This window comes from Rhea pennata, chromosome 2 (genome assembly GCF_028389875.1).
Source record: "Rhea pennata isolate bPtePen1 chromosome 2, bPtePen1.pri, whole genome shotgun sequence".
Taxonomy (NCBI): Eukaryota; Metazoa; Chordata; class Aves; order Rheiformes; family Rheidae; genus Rhea; species Rhea pennata.
Window position 1 is genome coordinate 140,233,197 of NC_084664.1, and position 19,011 is coordinate 140,252,207.

The 19,011-nt window shown below is 37.9% G+C and overlaps 1 protein-coding gene across 2 annotated transcripts in view; it reads right to left on the reverse strand.

The window, feature by feature from the left end:
* Positions 1 to 515: 515 nt before the first annotated feature.
* Positions 516 to 19,011, reverse strand: part of MATN2 (matrilin 2) — a 74,237-nt gene continuing 55,741 nt past the window's right edge. The window contains exons 15-29 of one of the 2 annotated variants that reach the window (XM_062570485.1): positions 16,720 to 16,842; positions 16,506 to 16,628; positions 16,293 to 16,415; positions 15,905 to 16,027; positions 15,569 to 15,691; positions 15,240 to 15,362; positions 14,906 to 15,028; positions 14,650 to 14,772; positions 14,362 to 14,484; positions 10,712 to 11,125; positions 8,208 to 8,360; positions 4,400 to 4,471; positions 3,723 to 3,833; positions 3,383 to 3,478; positions 516 to 844 (exon numbers count right to left, since the gene is read on the reverse strand). In XM_062570485.1, coding sequence (XP_062426469.1) covers positions 789 to 844; positions 3,383 to 3,478; positions 3,723 to 3,833; positions 4,400 to 4,471; positions 8,208 to 8,360; positions 10,712 to 11,125; positions 14,362 to 14,484; positions 14,650 to 14,772; positions 14,906 to 15,028; positions 15,240 to 15,362; positions 15,569 to 15,691; positions 15,905 to 16,027; positions 16,293 to 16,415; positions 16,506 to 16,628; positions 16,720 to 16,842 — 2,009 coding nt within the window. In that variant the 3' untranslated portion in view covers positions 516 to 788. The remainder of the gene's footprint in view (positions 845 to 3,382; positions 3,479 to 3,722; positions 3,834 to 4,399; positions 4,472 to 8,207; positions 8,361 to 10,711; positions 11,126 to 14,361; positions 14,485 to 14,649; positions 14,773 to 14,905; positions 15,029 to 15,239; positions 15,363 to 15,568; positions 15,692 to 15,904; positions 16,028 to 16,292; positions 16,416 to 16,505; positions 16,629 to 16,719; positions 16,843 to 19,011) is intronic. The other variant, XM_062570486.1, reaches the window with a different exon arrangement.

Consider the following 19,011-nt stretch of genomic DNA (forward strand, 5'->3'; position numbering starts at 1 on the left):
TGCTGTTTTCAACTGAGTCTGTTTTTGACAAACAAGTGTGCAGCAGGCTGCATTGTCAACAGAATGGCTTCATAAGTAAAACACTACTTGTGTTCAGCAGAGTTCAAGGGTTACCAAAGCTGACTAAGGCCTGGAAGAGTAGGGAGAAGCAACCTGGACTGGATGCGGCAAGAGGAAAAGGTACATGGAACTTCAGATTGTAATACCACGATAATCCAGCAGGCTTTCCATTTCACTTGTTTACATTCATCAGAGTTCAAACACAAATATATGAACTTGTGTTTTCTCTTACAACTGATTTCACCAATCTACACTTGATGGAAATGATATATATGAAACCTAATTGCTGTGAATGCTGCCACACTTGTTATATATGTGTGTGTATGTATCCACACAGATACAGTGCTAGAAATAGGGGAGCAAATGGAGGGAAGCCCAGAAAAAATAAGCCAATACATAGAATTCATACCCTAAAAATGCTTCAAAACATGGAGGTTTCACTTCAAAAAATAACAGCATTTTTTATTATTTTGCATAGCTTATTTCAGCTGTTTAGTTCTACTTAATTAAAATTTTTGCTAGTTACTAAATTGTTTATACATATAAAAACTTTTCAACACTTCATCTGCAATCAATGCAAGACAGTACATGTTGTATATAAACGTGAAGGTCCAAAATATTCTTTTCAACTTCAGACACAATAATTTGTTAGTTTACTTCGAGCTGATCTAACAAAATAGCTCTTAAAACTTTGTATAAATATACAATGTAGTATAAACTCAAAATTTTCATCGGTATCTTAGTCTGTTTTCCAAGTCTTCCATTCTCTTCGTCATTTCTTCCAGTAGACAAAAATTAAGGAAAGAACTATTGAAAGTATTAGTAGAAAAACAGTCTGCCAGATGCCTGTTAATAACTTCCCCCCACACACTCAGAATTTGAGAGGACGAGACTCTTAAGATGCTACTTGTTCTATACTCTTCATGCTACAGTATTTAGCTTTTTAGAAAGATTGATTTTTCAGAACCATGTCCATTGTAGTATTCCAGCCTGTTGCATTTCTTTATCACTGTCTGAATTGCTGCATGATATGGGAGAGTTTTGCCGGAGAAATTACTCTTAGCTATGAGTTTGTGGCCCATAAATTGGGGTTATTTTTCTTTCGTAGCCCTCCCTCTCTGATTTCCAATAGTTTAATACTTTTTCATTTTCTTGCTTGACTTTATTCAGCTGAGTTGAGAAAGCTGTGTAAAGCCAGGAATGCCTCTCGAGGCATTTTGGGCTGCTGCTTTTTAAAAAGGCTTGTGGTTTTGAAAACTGGCAGTTTTTCTTAATTTTAAAGAAAAGCTAAATGTTTATCTTAGTTAATTCTATGTAGAAGCTGTCCCAATCACCTTCAGAACTATTTGTAAGCTCAGAGTAGATCATAAACGCTTGTATAGCTCCATGACTGCAGAAGAAAAGCTGCCAATCTTTTTATCTTCCTGGCCTATGGTGGTGCAGTTGGGTGTTTTTGGTTTTACAAAGAATATTTGGATCCTCGAAAACAGTGGTTTTTGGGGTAGTGAGATGTAGAATAAAGCAAGAAACAAGCCCCAGGGGATGCTAGGACTGGTTCTGAAAGAAAAGCTACAGTGATATGAGGTACAGCAAGCATCACTTGTCTGATAGCAGTCTTATCAATTTGATGTGCTTACGTCTGCTGTAAGGACGTAAGCACATCAAATGTACCTGTACCATTTACCTCCAGAGCCACAGGAATGCTGTATGCTGGAGACAGAGGAATCTGGGGGAAGAGGAGACCTAGCAACAAAAGATCTCTGGCAGTGAGGCCTACTTTTGAAGGACCGATTTGCTGTACCCTCTGGTCACTCCTTTCTCTAGTGGAATTTAAAGTCTTGATTTGAACATTATAAGGTATTACATTAATGAAAAAGAGGACATCACACACACATAATAGTAGTAAAGTTCTTAGGTGGGCGACTTAGCTAGTTCTGGCTTAGCATATATGTAAGGCACTGACCTTACAGTGAAGCTGCATTTTGGGAATTGGAAACTTTCTGTGCTTGCTGCTTTCTTTCCCCTTCCTTTGCCAGTGCTTCGTTGTTTTCCTGGCTCTTTTAAAAGATTCCAGCCACGTGGTTGTTATACCTCTTTTCCCATATGTTCAGTAAGTCCATCTTTTCTGAGTTGATGAAAATCGTTTCACTTGCTGCTCTTCTCAGATGAATAGCCCAAGTGCTTCTCCCATTGAGACATATTCATTAAATACCTTCCATATTACCTAGAACTTGTAATAAGGAGGGATTTACCTACGTATGCTTGTAGAAGTATAACCTCTTGCTTGTACTCTAGGGAGAAACATCTACATGGCGTTCTAATGTGCTAGTAAATGTGTTGTAGGCAGAACAACAGGGGCTCTGCTAGCCTGACTTTGACGGAGTTACCTCCACAGGTGCCTCTTTCTGAAACTGTTTTTGTGTAGGAAGCACTTAATTATGAGTTATTTAAATCACTACACTCTTCTGTGCAGAAAAATCATCATTGGTCTTGCACACAATTTTTGCCAAGACTTATATAAAAGATAGGATTCTTCTTAGAATATACATATAGAAAATGTCTTCTTACTAGTGAATTCGATTAGGCAGAAGCAGCTTTCATGAAGAAAATACACAGGAATTTGCTGCATAAATATTGCCTAATGCAAAATACTGCAGAAAGCTGTATTGCCAATTTATTGCTGTTTTCTTGTGACACAGCTGGTGGATATTACAGGTATTCCTGCACTACCTCTCTTAAAAGGCCACAGTGATGTGCATCCCCCTCTTCCAAAAAAGCCAGAGATCTGCACTTAACCTTTTTTTGCTCTGCGTATTTGTTTGTGTAAAGTCAATCAGACCCCGTGTCCCCTGAATAACACTGACAGTCTTCATTTGGAATATTACTTTAAATGACTCATAGCATCTGGTGCTTTGCCTGGCAGTCCAGGAGAGAACTATCTCCGGTAGTGATGTAATGGTTTCCTGTAGACAGTAAGTGCTATTTGGATGCTATCTGAAGAGGTAAAACCACCAAAGCAAAGCATTATTAGACTTAAGTTTTACCAGTTGATCCTTTGCTGTCCCTGAAGGTGTTTACTGTTATGGATTACTCAAGATCATTACTAGTATTTTGGTCCCTTTTCTGAAGGAGAGGTGGATTTCAGGTCTTAAGAGCCTTGCTTCTTGGATTTTCAACATGACACTAAGTAGTTCAGCTTTTCATTAAAAGAGAGTGGTCTGAGCCCATGGAGTTGGTTTAGGCTTGATGGCTTATATTAATCATTCCTGTTAGCCTGCGTCTCTCTTGTGTGTTTTAAGACACAGTTACTCTGAAAGGATATATCGCTGGGTGAGTTTTCTTACTTCAGTGGTTGCATAGTTCTGGAATGTCACAAAGTTTTCACATTTGCATTGGTCTTTATCTTTTGAAGCTTTTGCTGAAAAACAGAAACAGTCAAGCATACACTTAAAATACTGAGTAAATCCAAAAAGGTGGGGGAGGGAGGGAATGACAAGGTTGTCTAAATGCAGAGAGGGTTTAATACAGCTTCCTGTTCTCAAAACAGGTCAACATCCAAAGGAATGCTATGGGAAACATACAAATGCTAGAAAATAGTACATGACACTTTTTAGCCTATATATTAAAAGACTGGATTATCTGAACAAAGATAACCTGATTACCTGTTGTTCTTGTTGAGTAAATGTGACTGTCTTCAAAAAGATACTTATGGTGTACTGCAAAATTGGGACAGGCAAGGACATCTATGATGGCTACTGTGGCTGAATCTGGTCCTGCAGGAAACCCCCAAAAGATCTAAAGATCAAACCTACTTCACTTAAAATTATACAATATTTTTGCACTCACATGCATTGAGTCTCCTTAATGAGTGAGTAATCTCACTGGTTGCAGTGAGGATCATTCATGGAGAGGACTAGTGATGTGAAAGATGTGAAGGGACCAAGCTGTTAGGTTGTCTTTATTGTATGTGCAATTTAAGTTGTGGGTTGCAGAACTGAAAGGGAGTTGTGAAAGTTTCTGTAAGCTTTACCACTTCAGAGTTGATGAAACAGAAGTGATTGAAAGCTGAACATGCTTTGAAGCACAGTGTTGCAATACACGTTTCCCCTTGAGGTAATTCGTTTGGATGGTGTAAAAAAACAGAGCATGTAGCCATGCGTTTATTATAGTGAATCTCAGAAGTTGTTCTGTACAAAGCACAATCGACTTGCAATAGAAAGTAGAGGTTTTTTTGGGTAGCATGTTGGGGGAACAATTCTCCCATAGGTGAATTGCTAGGATTTTTCTGCAGAAGATGGCATGAGGAGGCAACATAGCAAGGATCTGGGGGAGAGCTAACCTGAAGACTCTGGACCAGTCTTATGATGTGTCCCAAATGATGACTCCTGCTGGTGAGCTGAATCTTGCAAAGCTGGCAGAAAGAAATTGTCAAAGGAAATGAAATCATAAAAGGAGCAATGAAAATATTTTAATTTCCTAGAAACAGAGATGGTTCTTACCAGTAACTTTTTCTGTTGGTGCCTCTTTCATAATACATGGGGAATGCCTCATACCTGTGCAGTTTGGAAGAGGTCCAGCATCCATGGTAACTCAAGAACTCACCTTCAGCTGAGGTTATCATAAGAACTCTTCCAAAACTAGAAATGCTTTAGCAGCAGATTAATAGCAATGAAGAAATTTTAAATTACAGGAACCTTTGTGTCCTTGAAGTGAAAATTTCTTACATGTTTTATTGTCATCTAACATTTCTATGGGGTGAACTGAATGAGAAGAAAAACTGTACAGAAGGAATGAGTGTAATGCACAGGAATTACAAGGAAAAACACAAGTTTCTAATTCATGAATCATGAATTACATGAATTTGTGGAGTAGGAACTTATTTTAAAATCCATGTAAGTTTGGTTTTTAGTTAATGGATGTCTAGAGACAACTGGAAACCTGTTTTATTTGTAGGTATAATCACCTGAATGAATATTCTGCACATTTTCCTCTTTCTGCCTCAAGAGGCCAACATAGAGGCAGCTTTTGTTTATTTTTTTTTTCTCCCTACAAAATGAGCACTTCACCTTCAATTAGCTGTGGCACAGATGAGTTGGAGAACATTAAATTTAATAGCTGCACACCTTGATCAGTAGTGCTGGGTGAACTGATGGAGCATCTAGGACTCCCTCATAATCTATGTGTTTCTTCCACTGAAAGTGAGAGCACTAAGGAAACCAGAGTTCAGTGGGAAGAACTAAGATACTTAGGTATGTCCAAAATGGGAGCCAGCTGGTGGGAGGAATGCTGAGATCCTGGAGAAAGTGTCCAGGGCAAAGAAGTGAGGATTGAGATCATATGGTAAGGAAAAAGCTGAGTGGGTGAAGAGTCTGTTAAGAATGAGGAACTAGGAAACAAGATAGAGAAATCCTAAGTGTAGGAGGGGAGAGACAGGTAAGAAGAACCTATAGGAAGCATTTGACTCAGGACAAGTTGATCTAGAAGTGGCTTAAGAGCTAACAGCTAATGGGGAAACTGTCTAGAAAAGGCGGAGGGCTAAGATGGAAAGCCTGAGCTCTGAAGCTGCACTTGCATAGACAAGAAGATTAGGATTCAGATGTAAGGGATAGGAAACAAGACTGATAGGTTAGTAGAGCTGGAGCAGAAGATCTCAGGTTTGGGATGAGAATTGGGCATTTCAGAACACTCCTCTTCAGGCTTCAGAATCTCTCTGATTTTGTAACTTTTATCACAACTGTGAGGAAAAGGTAAGTATGGACAAAGGCTGTTAACACTAATAAAGTTCTTGGCTGAATACAGTGCAGTGAACATGAATACTCAAATTTGCTGGGGAAGCATGCTAAAGTTGAGTGGCTGCTTTCAGTTTTCTGTTTTGCATCAAACCCTAAGTTTTATGTTAGAAATAGCCTATGAGAAAATGAAAGACTTTCTTCAAAAGCAGTGGCTGTTTATATGCAGCAGTGATACAGATCTACAGTTTGGAAGGTGAAGAGAATGTTAACCAGCAGGCTGTTAAACGAGTACTGTCGTCTGACTAGGGCTGGATCTTGTGATAAAAACAATGTGTTACCACTTGATTAAAGGCTCCCATAATGTACACGCTCAGAACAGGGGAGAAGAGGCAATCATTGCTGTAGCGTTTTTAATGCTTCCATTCAGACTAGGAATGAACGTGGACCAAGGCAATGGATGGAAACCTCCTGACTGAATTCCTCTTAAGATGCAAAAGAGCCCCTTCCCCTTTCTTTTTACTACAATTCATTAAGAATAATTAATAGTAAACAACTATTCTACCAAGCTGATGCTTTCTTGCAAAGTAAAAGCAAAGAGCAAAACAGATTTAGGGGGGCTCCTTTACTTGGAAACATGCAATCATTCACAGCTGGGACAGGGGATGAGAGGCTTAGTCAGTGGAGATCATGTGCTGGCTGCATGAGGGTCAGAGGTTCGCTCACTGCCCTCCTAGACTGGAGCCTCAGAAGTCCTCAGCTGAGGACAAAGATTGAAGTCAAAATGAAATTAGTGGTGTTGCACAGAAGGGGAACAAATCTAGGCTATAGATTTGTTCTAGGAAAATCTAGGATATAGATTTCCTAGAGAGGAAAAATTGAACTTTCAACTTGTGTTACAGGTTTGGAGGCAAAACAGCTGGTGGAGTGAGTTGATGAGCAACAGGTAGTCCTGGGATGTCCAGAGCAGGGGGGAAAGAAAAAAAGGCTGGGCCAGCCCTGAATTCACAGGTGTGAGGCATTGCCTACTGGTGAGACAGGAGGAAGGAGGAGGGAAGCTGTGAGGCACCAACTCTGCCCAGTTACTAGAAGACTAGAAGTGCAGTTTAGAAACTGCCACAAAGGGGCAGAATTTACTTGTTTTTCATGTGGCAGGTAATATATTAAAAAAAAAAAAAAATGTGAAATGGCAGCTAAAAACCCCTGTGGGTACCTGAAGGATGTGAAGGATGTATTACCACCACTGAGCTCTGGAGTTTGCTAATGAATGAGAATTACTATACCAATTGCCAGATAATTTTGGCTTTGGAATCTCCCTAGCTTTTTGGATGACATGCTGTCATCAGCAGATTATCTGCCTAGTAAGAAGGTTAATGAACAGACTTGGTTTCATATTATCATAGTATTTTGTATTTCACAAAGAGCTAGAAGATTCTTAGGACTAAGGGAAAAAGAAGGGATATGCGATCTCTGAAACATTCTCAGATTCTTTTTTTTTTTTTTTCCCCACGTTCTTCCTAGACATCTATCTGAGGGAGAAATACACTGCTTTATATATATATATATATATATATGAATTTAATGAAATCAAAATTTCTTAAAAAAAAGGTGAAAATTAAACCATTCTCTACAATTCTAATGCCCACCATTATTTGGTAACATTTCTGAATTTTGCTTCAAGTACCAATTAATAATAATGAGTCCTGGGAGAATGTGAATGGGAGGGAGTCTTCTCTCTACTTGAACAGGGTTCATTTCAGCTCACATTCCCCTTCCCTTTGCAAAACTTCAGGAGGGGATGTTTAGAGGGAGGCTGTACATGTTGAAGTGAGGAAGAGTGCTTTCTGGAATATAGGCTCTGCATCTGTGGCACAGAACTTGGAGCTTATGCACAGTTTTTGTATTTTGAACTACTTGCATTTTTGAAAACATATTCCATCAATTAATTTGGGTGTTCTGTAAATATGCACAATAGCTCCTGATGATTTGTTCTACTGAATTTATTCTCATTAAGACATTATAAATCACTGACTTTCACTATTTTTCACATTCCCAATGAACTAGATCATGCTGCTTTGGGTGGGGTTTAGTGCATGGCTGACCTAAACATAGCAAAGAGAAAGAGTAATCAGTTCTCCTGGGCTCAGAAGTTGTATTTTTAATGCAATCTTTGTGAAAACAAAGAAAAGGAAATTATTATATACCTTTTTCCTGGGTTTAGATTAAGGGTATATATTCCTCACACACTAAAGGGCAGAAGTATTACCTTGAGTTACTTACAGTCTTGCAATATCTGTGACAAATGGTCTATATTATGACAGAGGTCACACTGAATAAAACTAACTGTCCTTTGAGGCCTACAAATAATCTATATGCATTCATTCTTCTTCTATCTCAGTGAAAATAGAATACGGCTACCTTCACAGATCTGGACTCTTAGCTTTTCACTTATCTCCTCCATGGCTGTGAAATCCTCAGCGTAGAAAAGATGTTTATGTGATGGCTCAGAGGCAATTTCCAGCAGCTCCTCCTCAATTGTTTTTCCAATTCCAACAGCATAGATAATTATACCTAGATTCAAAAGAAATTGCATATAATTATTACATCAGCAGTTTAAAACCTTGGTTCTCTATGAAAGGAAAATATGAGTATTAGTCATTTTATATACAGAGGGAGAGAGAGTGCAAGATGTATATGTGCTATGTATCTCCCAAATTGTGTTTGAACCAGCTTAGTATGCTCTGGTTGTTTAGCACTTGTGTAGAAACTCACTGCTTTGTAATAATTTAACAGATAATTTTCAAGTTAAAAAAATGGCAGTTGCCTGGCCACTTCTGACAGTAAATGAACCCAGGAGTACTGCAAAGCATCCAAGAGAAGCATATATTTTAAGTCAGTCTCACAGCTGTACTGAAAGCTCCTGTTATTTGTATGGGTGTGTATAGGGGTGTGCGATAAAGCTGGCCGATGGGGAGATCTGACGTGTGTCAGCAAGTGGGACAGAATCTTGAAAGAAGCCAGTAATTTCTGAGAAAAATAGAAACATTTGGTGTTTTTTTACTGAAATCCTCAAAGCACATTGAAGCTAGATTCCTACATCTTAAGGGACACTAGTGAGCTGGGAGACACAGCAAAGGGAATCCAAACCTGTGAGGAGAGGGAGAACAGGGAAAAAGAATTGACTTGTGGGGCTAGGAAAGAAAAAGCCTTTGAACAGGGACATTGGTACAAGTATCTCCAGTGCGGATGTGTTAGGGATGCCCTCCCTAATAGAGGAGTCTTCCCTAAAAGAGAAGTCATGGCCCTTTTCACTCCAATAATGGGACAGGAGGAAATGGTTCACACTTCTGTCACCTGGCAGATTTTAAACAAGTAGCAAATACAAAGTACAACGATCTTCAGTATTCCCTTTTTTCAGCAGCTAACTGGAAATCTTTTATTCTGATGAACATATGATCTAATGCAGCATTTCAATTTACATCAGTTTTGGCTTAGGAAATATCCACAACTAGTACTGATTTTGTAGTGCAGTATATTAGAAAAATACACAAGAATTTGTTTCATAATACAGCAATTAACTTCATAGTGACTGAAGCTCTTTTTTAAGCCACAAGAGCAGAAGCTGACTTTTCAGCTGGATGGTTGTAGATAAAAGAGGGTGGGCAGTTTGATAGCTCTATCATCACTGGATAATAACAGCTACACACTCACCGAATTGCAGCTTTAACCCTCTCACTGAAGAATCCTGGGCCTGATGGTTCTATAAAATATGTGTATTTCAGGTCTTCAGCTTTTTGTTGAAACATCTCATTGCTTTCTATCATGAATCTGCCTGCCATTGCACTTTAACTAGGAAAGTAAAACATTCACCAGAAACTGATTCAATTTAATGAATGGACCAGTCATGCTGAAGTCTATTGCTTTTTGAACACTTACTTGGAGATATCAGTGATAAAACATTCAAGGCCAATTTCATATTCAGCATTACTACATTGCCTACACTGCAGTTACACAGGGGATGGATTTGGCTTGTCACATTACAAACATCACTGTGAGCAGTCCAGAGCTGAGGTTTCATTCAGCAAGTAAGCAAGGTTGGCTTGACTTCTTCTTCAGTCCTATAAATTCTCCACGTGCTCTCCCAGATCTCACTACTTAAACCACAAATCTTTGGTTTTGTTTTTAACTTTTTAAACAATATTTTGTTTATATTTCATTGTGACAGCAAACTTGTTAGCTCTGTTGCCTCCTACACTCAATTTTGCCACACGATTCCTTCTCACATCCTTATGCATTCTCCATTTTCTCCTTACAGGGTGGTATCAGTACTGACCAGGGCTATAGTAATCATGCATCAAGTATTGATATGCCAAGTCAACAAAACAAAAAAGATAAAAAATATGCACCATTCTCTAAAGTCTGGCTGCTTTTCCTATATTTCATCTCATCAACCCAGGGTCTTTAAATAGAGTTCCTCATAAAATAGAAAATGTTCTGCAAAGGAAAAAGGCTTCTTTATTTCCTTGAAATATTTTGGAAATTTTCAGTCAGCTCAGCTGAAGAGATGAAAAGCTTCTGATTTTTGGTATAGCTGTCCTAGAGGATGGATTTCTGCCCCAGAAATATTTTATATTAAAAATCACCGGTTTTCAATTACATTTTGACATGAACCATCATTTGGCAAGGCATATAGAAAAAGAAAGACAGACAGCACTACTGCTTATTTCTCGTATTTTTCTGACCTTGGAATGACAGACCTCATAGCAAAGGCTTCTGTGACTACCCAAGATCTGATAGCCTGCTGCAGTGGTCACTGTAGGAGCCAGTGTACTACAGCAAACTCTCTCTTGATTAGCACATACTATAGCATCTTATTTTTAACAATATTTGCCTTTAGAAAGAATCAAAACATCTCCAGTTACCCTTTTGCTTTACTCTTGTAGCCCACTCAGCGACTTCATCTTGGGCTCGTCCATCGGTAAACACAATGGAGACTCGAGGGACTTTTGCTGACAATGGTCTCGCTCCTTCCGTTTCTGTGAAGCTCCTCTCAAACATTTGCTTTAAAGCCAGTCCTGTCATGGAACCTTTTCCCATGTATTTCATCTGAGATACGGCTTTCTTCATGTCTTTGGCTGAGCTGAACCGCCTTAACGTAAACTCTGTGCGGACTTCAGTGGAATACTGAAGCAAACCCACTCGAGCAGCTTTAGGTGAAATCTCAAGTGAATCCAAGATCCCTGAGACAAATTGTTTTACAATTTCAAAATTGTCCTCGCCAAGACTTTTTGATCCGTCAATCACAAACACCAAGTCAACTGGGCCTTCAGAGCATCCTGTAAAATAAGCAGCACAATTATTTAGTGTGAGGCCGAAACCTGCAGCGTTCATATCATGAAAGAGCTCCACAAAGCTGAAAATGGGAGCTAGATGCCTGGGAGATGGATGAACTCAGAGGTGTCTAGAGTACTTTGTTTCTGGCTCAGTCAACCTTGCCAGCATGTTTAAAGATATTGCACCTATATCCAAAGCTAAGAGTGTGCCAATGACTATGACTTATACCAAAAATATAGCCACAGTAGATACTTAATGAGACATATTGCTTTGTAGAATACTACAGTACTTAAGAACACTGCAAAAATCAGCAAGTTTTAAGAATAACTGTTAAATAGGAAAAATTTTATAACTGAAGAACAGAACTAGGATATAGAAATAGAGTTGCCATAGTTTTCTTCCAGGGATAGGCCAAAATGCTATCTTTGCATTTCTGTAGATATCCAATACTGAACGACATCTTAGAGGGAGATGTGAATCATTGTAGGTGCATTTGTACTGCAGCAAGTAAGTAGCAAAGTAGGCAAAGGTGGTATAAAGAAATGAGTCACTGAGTCTGCATAGGGTGAAGGCCTAAGAATCATGTTCAGAGTGGCAGGGAAGAGTAAGGCAAAAGCCAAGCATTTGGAGGAATGCTGAGAGAAAAAAAGAGGAGGTTAGGTAGACCGCCTTACAGATTAAAATGAGGTTCAAGTTTGGGGACAAAATTCATACAATGCAATTGGCTTTACAGGTTATGCCTTTAGGGGGCAGTGAAACAGCTACTATATTATACGTGAGTGTGAATGTTAGAAAGGTGACTAACTGTCATACTTAGATCAGAATTGTTTATATACATTGCTTTTTCCGTAACTGTCTTACAATCTTGTAATTAGAAAGTTTATGAATTGCTGAAATAAACATTTGCTGGTTTACCCATTAAAACTGGGAATGAATCCAGGAGAGACTGACAAATTTGATGTACTTATACCTTTGGGCAAATGAACATGCAAAAAAATCCAAAGCAATGTGTAGGCATCATGCATCCATGATGGGGCTAGGGAATCTGGGGAATGGAAAGTATCCTCTAAGCTGCAAAAAGGCTGTTTCTGCCAGGTGCTGTCTCCGGACAGCAATTGCCTGCAGCAGGCACACTCCAGCATGTTTTGTGCAAGGAGCTGACTGCAGAGATGCTCAGCTCTATCTCTACTTATCTCTCATGTTTGTGTAGTAAGAATGCTGTAAACAGAATACAAGAGATGATAAATAACTGTGCAGCTGTGTTCAGTATTCTGTAGGTCTCAGATGAATACAGTGCTCAGCCTTTGCTATCAGCCTTAAAGATGTATTGGAGACAGTCCTGAATTTCATAGCAAGATCAATAAGGTATTTAGAAAGCATGGCACATGAAGAAATGTTGAAGGAGCAGAGATTTTTCACATGGAAAAGAAAGATGGATATGAAACAGGAGAAGGCCCTTCCAAGATGTAGAAGGGGATTATTATAAAGACAGCAATAAATTAGTTTTTCTCATGTGAATAGAAAAGGCTATTAGCTAATGGCTTCGTCAGCTGTAAAGATAATTGGCTATTACGAAAAAAAACATAGTAAAGTAAAATCATGAAAACCGACTACTTGGCACATCAAAAATCTTACCTTGTCATTAGATAGTTTAGGAAACAGGTTACTGAAGCACCTATCAGAGATTATTTAGATATATATACACTATGATTCTGTCTCAAGTGAGATCACTCGCTGGAGTGATCTAGATCACTTCTTAGGTGAACTAAAAACAGATCGCTTCTTAACACGCTGCAAATGCTCTATGTCTCTGCCTCCTGTTACAGAAAACAGCAATGTTTCTTTGCCTGTGGTTAGTAAGATCTCTAAAAGTCTGTGTTTTGTACTGGGTCCACATCTGGGCCTGCACTTAGTAGGAAACTGGAAAGCTCTGTAACTTTTCTTATCACTAACTGATTGTAGACTAGACCAATAGATCCTGACTGGTTGTGAGGATAGTACAAGTACTGAGGTTTCGGGATCGTTAGATATGTCCTGAGAATCAAAGTTATCAAGAGATATCTATCAAAAGAGAACTCCGCATACGTTCTTCCACATTTCTTTCTGCTTTTACTGCAGAAGTTACTAAAGAGTTTTGTTACCAAGTCAGAGTAAAGATAAGGAAGTTTAGTTACGAAGCTTTGCCTGTTCTTCTTAGACAATAGCTCCATTTAGAACTGCTGTCCAAGAATTCCTTTCTGCAGACACTGAGGAAAAAATGTGTCACACCTACTGAGGTGATGGAAATGCAATGAATACGAATATCAGAACCTGTGGTTTTTTAATTAGGGCTGAGATCAGCCATGAGCATGTTACCATATTTCTGGTAATAAAAATCTCCCTCCAAATTACGTGCAAAAAATAAATAATAAAAAAAAGGAAGTTTCTTCCCCAAGAATTAATAGGTGATGAGATGAATTGGGAAGTGATCTTCATATGTCATGTTAGAAGATAAGAAAATAAAAATAATGATTTCTTAAAATGAAGCTTATAAATATAGAAGCTCTATAGTATAGGATTCGAGAGCTGGGCCTCTTTAGCCTGGGGAAGAGAAGACTGAGGGGGGATCTGATCAATGTGTATAAACCTGAAGGGAGGGTGTCAAGGGGACAGGGACAAACTCTTTTCAGTTGTTCTGTGTGACAGGACAAGAGGCAACAGGCAGAAACTGAAGCACAGGAAGTTCCACCTGAGCGTGAGGGGGAATTTCTTCCCTGTGAGAGTGACGGAGCACTGGACCAGGTTGCCCAGGGAGGCTGTGGAGTCTCCTTCTCTGGAGATCTTCAAGGCCTGCCTGGATGCAACCCTGTCTAACATACTGTAGGTGACCCTGCTGAGCAGGGAGGTTGGACTAGATGATCTCCAGAGGTCCCTTCCAGCCTTACTGATTCTATGATTCTATGATTCTATGAATCTGATTAAAGTCTCTATTTCTTGGTAATAAGATTTAACTCTAGCTTTTTTTCCCGATGTTGGCCAAGAATTCTTATTTTACCTGATAATATAGCAAAACAACTGTTTCAATTTACTAGTTTTTGCTTACAAAGCTTCAAATTAAATGGTTCAAGACATTTTCCATCACATTTACATATGCTTTGTGATTTCCAATATTATATCAGTTTTGAAGTAAGGTATTCCAAGGTCAAGTAATTTTAAAAAAATCAAAGAAACAAATATTTAAAAAATAAAATGTACTTACTTTTGCAGGTTTTCTGATCCTCTTTTAGTACAAAGCCCTCCTGGCATTTGCAAATGTATGAATCATCATTATTAACACAAATATGTTCACAGCCATGGGCAACTGATTTGCAGACATCTTTACCTAGGAATAATTGAAGTATTTATGGAGTATTCTATTTTAAAAAATTATAAATTCAAAGATTACAGATAGGATATTTGAAGAGTGTATGACAAAGAAGCAGAATATCTGTTCTTTTGTGTATTACTGTCAGAGCAGAGTGACTGATAGACATCCTAAGTTACTTACTACGACATGTTTTTCCGTCTTGTCTCAGGACAAAGCCTTCATGGCACTGACAGCTGTATGAACTGTTATTACTAACGCATATGTGTTCACAGCCATGGTCAATGGATTTACACAGGTCTTTATCTGAGAATGGTTAAAGAGAATTTTCCTTATTAGACTGCTTCTCAAATGCAAAATTGACATAGACAAACTTTGAGTCTGTTATCTCTTTTGTGACTAAAAACATATATTTCTCATAAAAGTTCAAGGTACTCACTTCTGCATGTTTTACTGTCTTCCCTCAATATAAACCCCTCATGGCAGTGGCAAATAAATGAATCACCAGCTGGAATACAGACATGTTCACAACCATGGTTGAATGTTTTGCAGATATTTTTACCTGGGAAAAATGAAAATTATATTTAGCACAGTTAACTAAGCAAAGAACTTTCACAAAATGTAAAAATCATAGCAATAATCTTCCATGAAAAATCTGACTTCCATGAAATTAATTCTATGTTAAAGATGCAAATAACACACTATTATTGCATACTGTGTTTTATTAGGAGATCAGAAGGTACAAAGCATCTAGTAGAGATTAAAAAGCTTACTTCTACAAGTTTTCCCATCTTCCCTCAGGATGAATTCATCATGACACTTGCAGATGTAGGAATCATCAGTATTCACACAAATGTGTTCACAGCCATGGTCAACTGAGTTGCAAACATCTTTATCTGAGAAGAGTGGATGAAGTTTGTTAGGTGAGGCTTTTTAGGGAGTGATAATATCTTTTATTAAACAGATTAAATAGCTGGAAAAAAGCAGATGAATGTACAGATGTGCAATCACTCACAGCCTCAACAACACTTAATAAACCTCAAATAAAGACATACTCTTTTTAAAATTAATCATTTATTTATTTATAGATCAGGCTACTCACATCTACATGTTTTCCCATCTTCCCTCAGGATGAATTCATCATGACACTTGCAGATGAAGGAATCACCAGTATTCATACAAATGTGTTCACAGCCATGGTCAACTGAGTTGCAAACATCTTTATCTGAGAAGAGTGGATAAAGTTCATTAGGTGAGGCTTTTTAGGGAACAATAATATCTTTTATTAAACAGATTAAATATTTGGGGAAAAAACAGATGAATGTACAGATTTACAAGCACTCACAGCCTCAACAATGCTTAACAAACCTCAAATGAAAACATACTCTCTTCTTCTTCTTTTTTTTTTTTTTTTTTTTAAATAGATCAGGCTACTCACATCTACATGTTTTCCCATCTTCCCTCAGGATGAATTCATCATGACACTTGCAGATGAAGGAATCATCAGTATTCACACAAATGTGTTCACAGCCATGGTCAACTGAGTTGCAAACATCTTTATCTGAGAGGAGAGGATAAAGTGGATGAAGTTTGTTAGGTGAGGCTTTTTAGGGAGTGATAATGTCTTTTATTAAACATATTAAATAGCTGGAAAAAAGCAGATGAACGTACAGATGTGCAATCACTCACAGCCTCAACAACACCTAACAAATCTCAAATGAAGACATATTATATATATATATATATGTGTGTGTGTGTGTGTGTGTGTGTATAAAAATCAGGCTACTCACATCTACATGTTTTCCCATCTTCCCTCAGCTACTCACATCTACATGTTTTCCCATCTTCCCTCAGGACGAATTTCTCATGACACTTGCAGATGTAGGAATCATCAGTATTAACACAAACTTGTTCACAGCCATGGTTGATTGAATTGCAAACATCTTTGTCTGCAAACAAAAGAATTGGTAGTCAAAACACATCAGCAGAGGCCTTGATTATATGTGCAATTCATCAAATTAAGTTCTCATGCTACTTACTTCTGCAGGTTTTCCCATCTTCTCTCAGTAGGAATCCATCATGGCATTTACAGATATATGAATCATCAGTATTAACACAAACATGCTCACAGCCATGGTTGACTGATTTGCAGAGATCTTTATCTGAGAATAGATGAGAGTTCTTGCTAGTCAATACATTTCTACACATGTATGAACTGCAGATAAAAAGTATGTTAACAAATATACTACTTACTTTTGCATGTTTTTCCATCTTCTCTTAGCAGGAAGCCCTCCTGACACTTACAAACAAATGAATCACCAGCATTAACACAAGCGTGTTCGCATCCGTGCTTGACTGATTTGCAAATATCCTTGCCTGAGAATAGTTAGATAATATTTAATGATGTTTGATAGTTATACAACTTTAGTTGTGTAACTATCTTTCTTTAGTGAAAGACTGCAGGGATAATCGCATGAGCAAAGAGAGATGGGGGGCTGCAAACAGAAGGCAAATTCCTGGCCAGTCAAATGACATTTTAGCTTATATGGAACATGAGTTCATCACCATCTGAACTGAAGGAACCGCATGGTTTGGATGGCCTCCCACTGCCGATAACACATTTTAGGAATGATCTGACTAGTCTAAGGAGGAGTGCCTTACATTAATAGCACTAATAAGCATGAAAGGAGGGAATAATTTAGCACAAATTCATGGTTATAAAAACAAAATGAAGCAAAACACCACTAGAAATAAAGAAAACAAATTCATTAAGGATCTTACATCAATGCCAAGAGTATTGAAAAAAACAAAGAATAAGAACTACTTATTTAAGAGGATAAATAAAATCTAACTGGCATTGCTGAAAATTGATGGTGTGTTTGGTGTGAGTGCGATGTTAAAACCAATTCATCATACCCTAGTTAAGAAGGATACGGTAGTAAAAAATCAAATACAAATTATATAAAATATAGGAGGAAGTGGAGCTGTCTCTCACCATTACCAGTTTCTTTGTCATTTGTCACTCCAATGCAAAAGAAAGTATTTCCAGTTGCTAATGGAGGACTACTTCTACACATCAACAAACTTTCATATCAACTGACTGCCAAGTTCTTATTGGCTCTTGAGCAAAATACCTAACTAAAATGTGTAGGGAAGAAAAACTAATGTTTTCACAATAAATTCAGCCTGAGGCATATTACTTGGAGGTCTCATGCTGCTGATGATAGAAAAGTTCTTAATAATACTACAGAAGACAATTTCCTTACTTATTAAGCATTACATTCAAGACATCACAAATCTAAGCTACACTCCCTTCTAACAGATAAAGAAGAAATGATCATGTAAGTAAAAATTAGCATCAGCTTATATACAGCTATAACTCAGACACAGTTATTGTTTACAGACAGAATCAAATCCAAACCAGAAACTTATATGGCTATTACTTAAAAAGTAACATAGCTGAAAGCAAATATGAATTGAAGCATTTTGGGGTGGGAGGAGAAATAATAATAATAAAAAAAAAACTGAATGATGATTGCACTGTTTAAGGCTATTTTACTTGATAACCCCCAAAACCTAATTTATGGTTTAGAAAGTGAAATTGAAAATAACTATTAAAAAAAGATTTGAATATAATGAATGACTGAAAGAAAAATTCACAGTATTTACTACAAATGAAAATATTAGGTATTGGAAACACTGGCATACTGAGATAAAGATCAAGGGAAATGCATGCCCAACAAAATCAAGGATAGCATGAGCGGGTTATTTAAAAGAAGTACTGTGGCAGAACTGCCAACCTTAATGCAGAAAAGGTAAAAATATTTAGTATATTCAGATCTGAATTTATGAAATATGCTACTGATACAACTGATATGAAGAGCTCTGTCAGCTGAGAAGTAGGTCCATAAGACCTGCTGGAGACACGCATTTTAAAATCAACAATTCCAGGTTGCTGATGCTAAGAGCTATAAAAGAGTTGGCTGAAGATCTCTTTGGATGCTTAGTGTAACTTTCAGAAGCTCCTAGAATTCAGAAGAAACTCCAAACCACTGAGGAGTTTCCACGCCCAGTACATGTTAGTGCACATGTGTGTGCACGTGTGTGTGCACACACACACACACACACACACACACACACACACACACAAGCTGGTGTTGTGCCAGTGTTTGAAAAGAACAACTAGTTCATTGTAAGCCTGTCAGTTTGACACTGATCTGCATTAAAATAATGGAATAGAGAACGTGTAACTTGATCTAGAGAAAATCAAAGAAAGAAAATTAGTATCAATCAGCTTGGCATTATGGAAAAAGAGAATGTGGAAAACAAAATCAGTATCTTTTTTAGTTGCTTATGAGACTGATTCATTAAGCCCATACCATTCATATACCGGAGAACTCAGTAAGGCATCAGCAGTCTTGGTATTTATTTTGATGAAGAAAACAGGCTAGATTAAATGGATTAACACTGGCTAGAGAGGTTTTAAGAATAAATTGTAAATCGGGAATCATCACATGGCTTGGCTTTGTTTCTAAGAATTTGCCC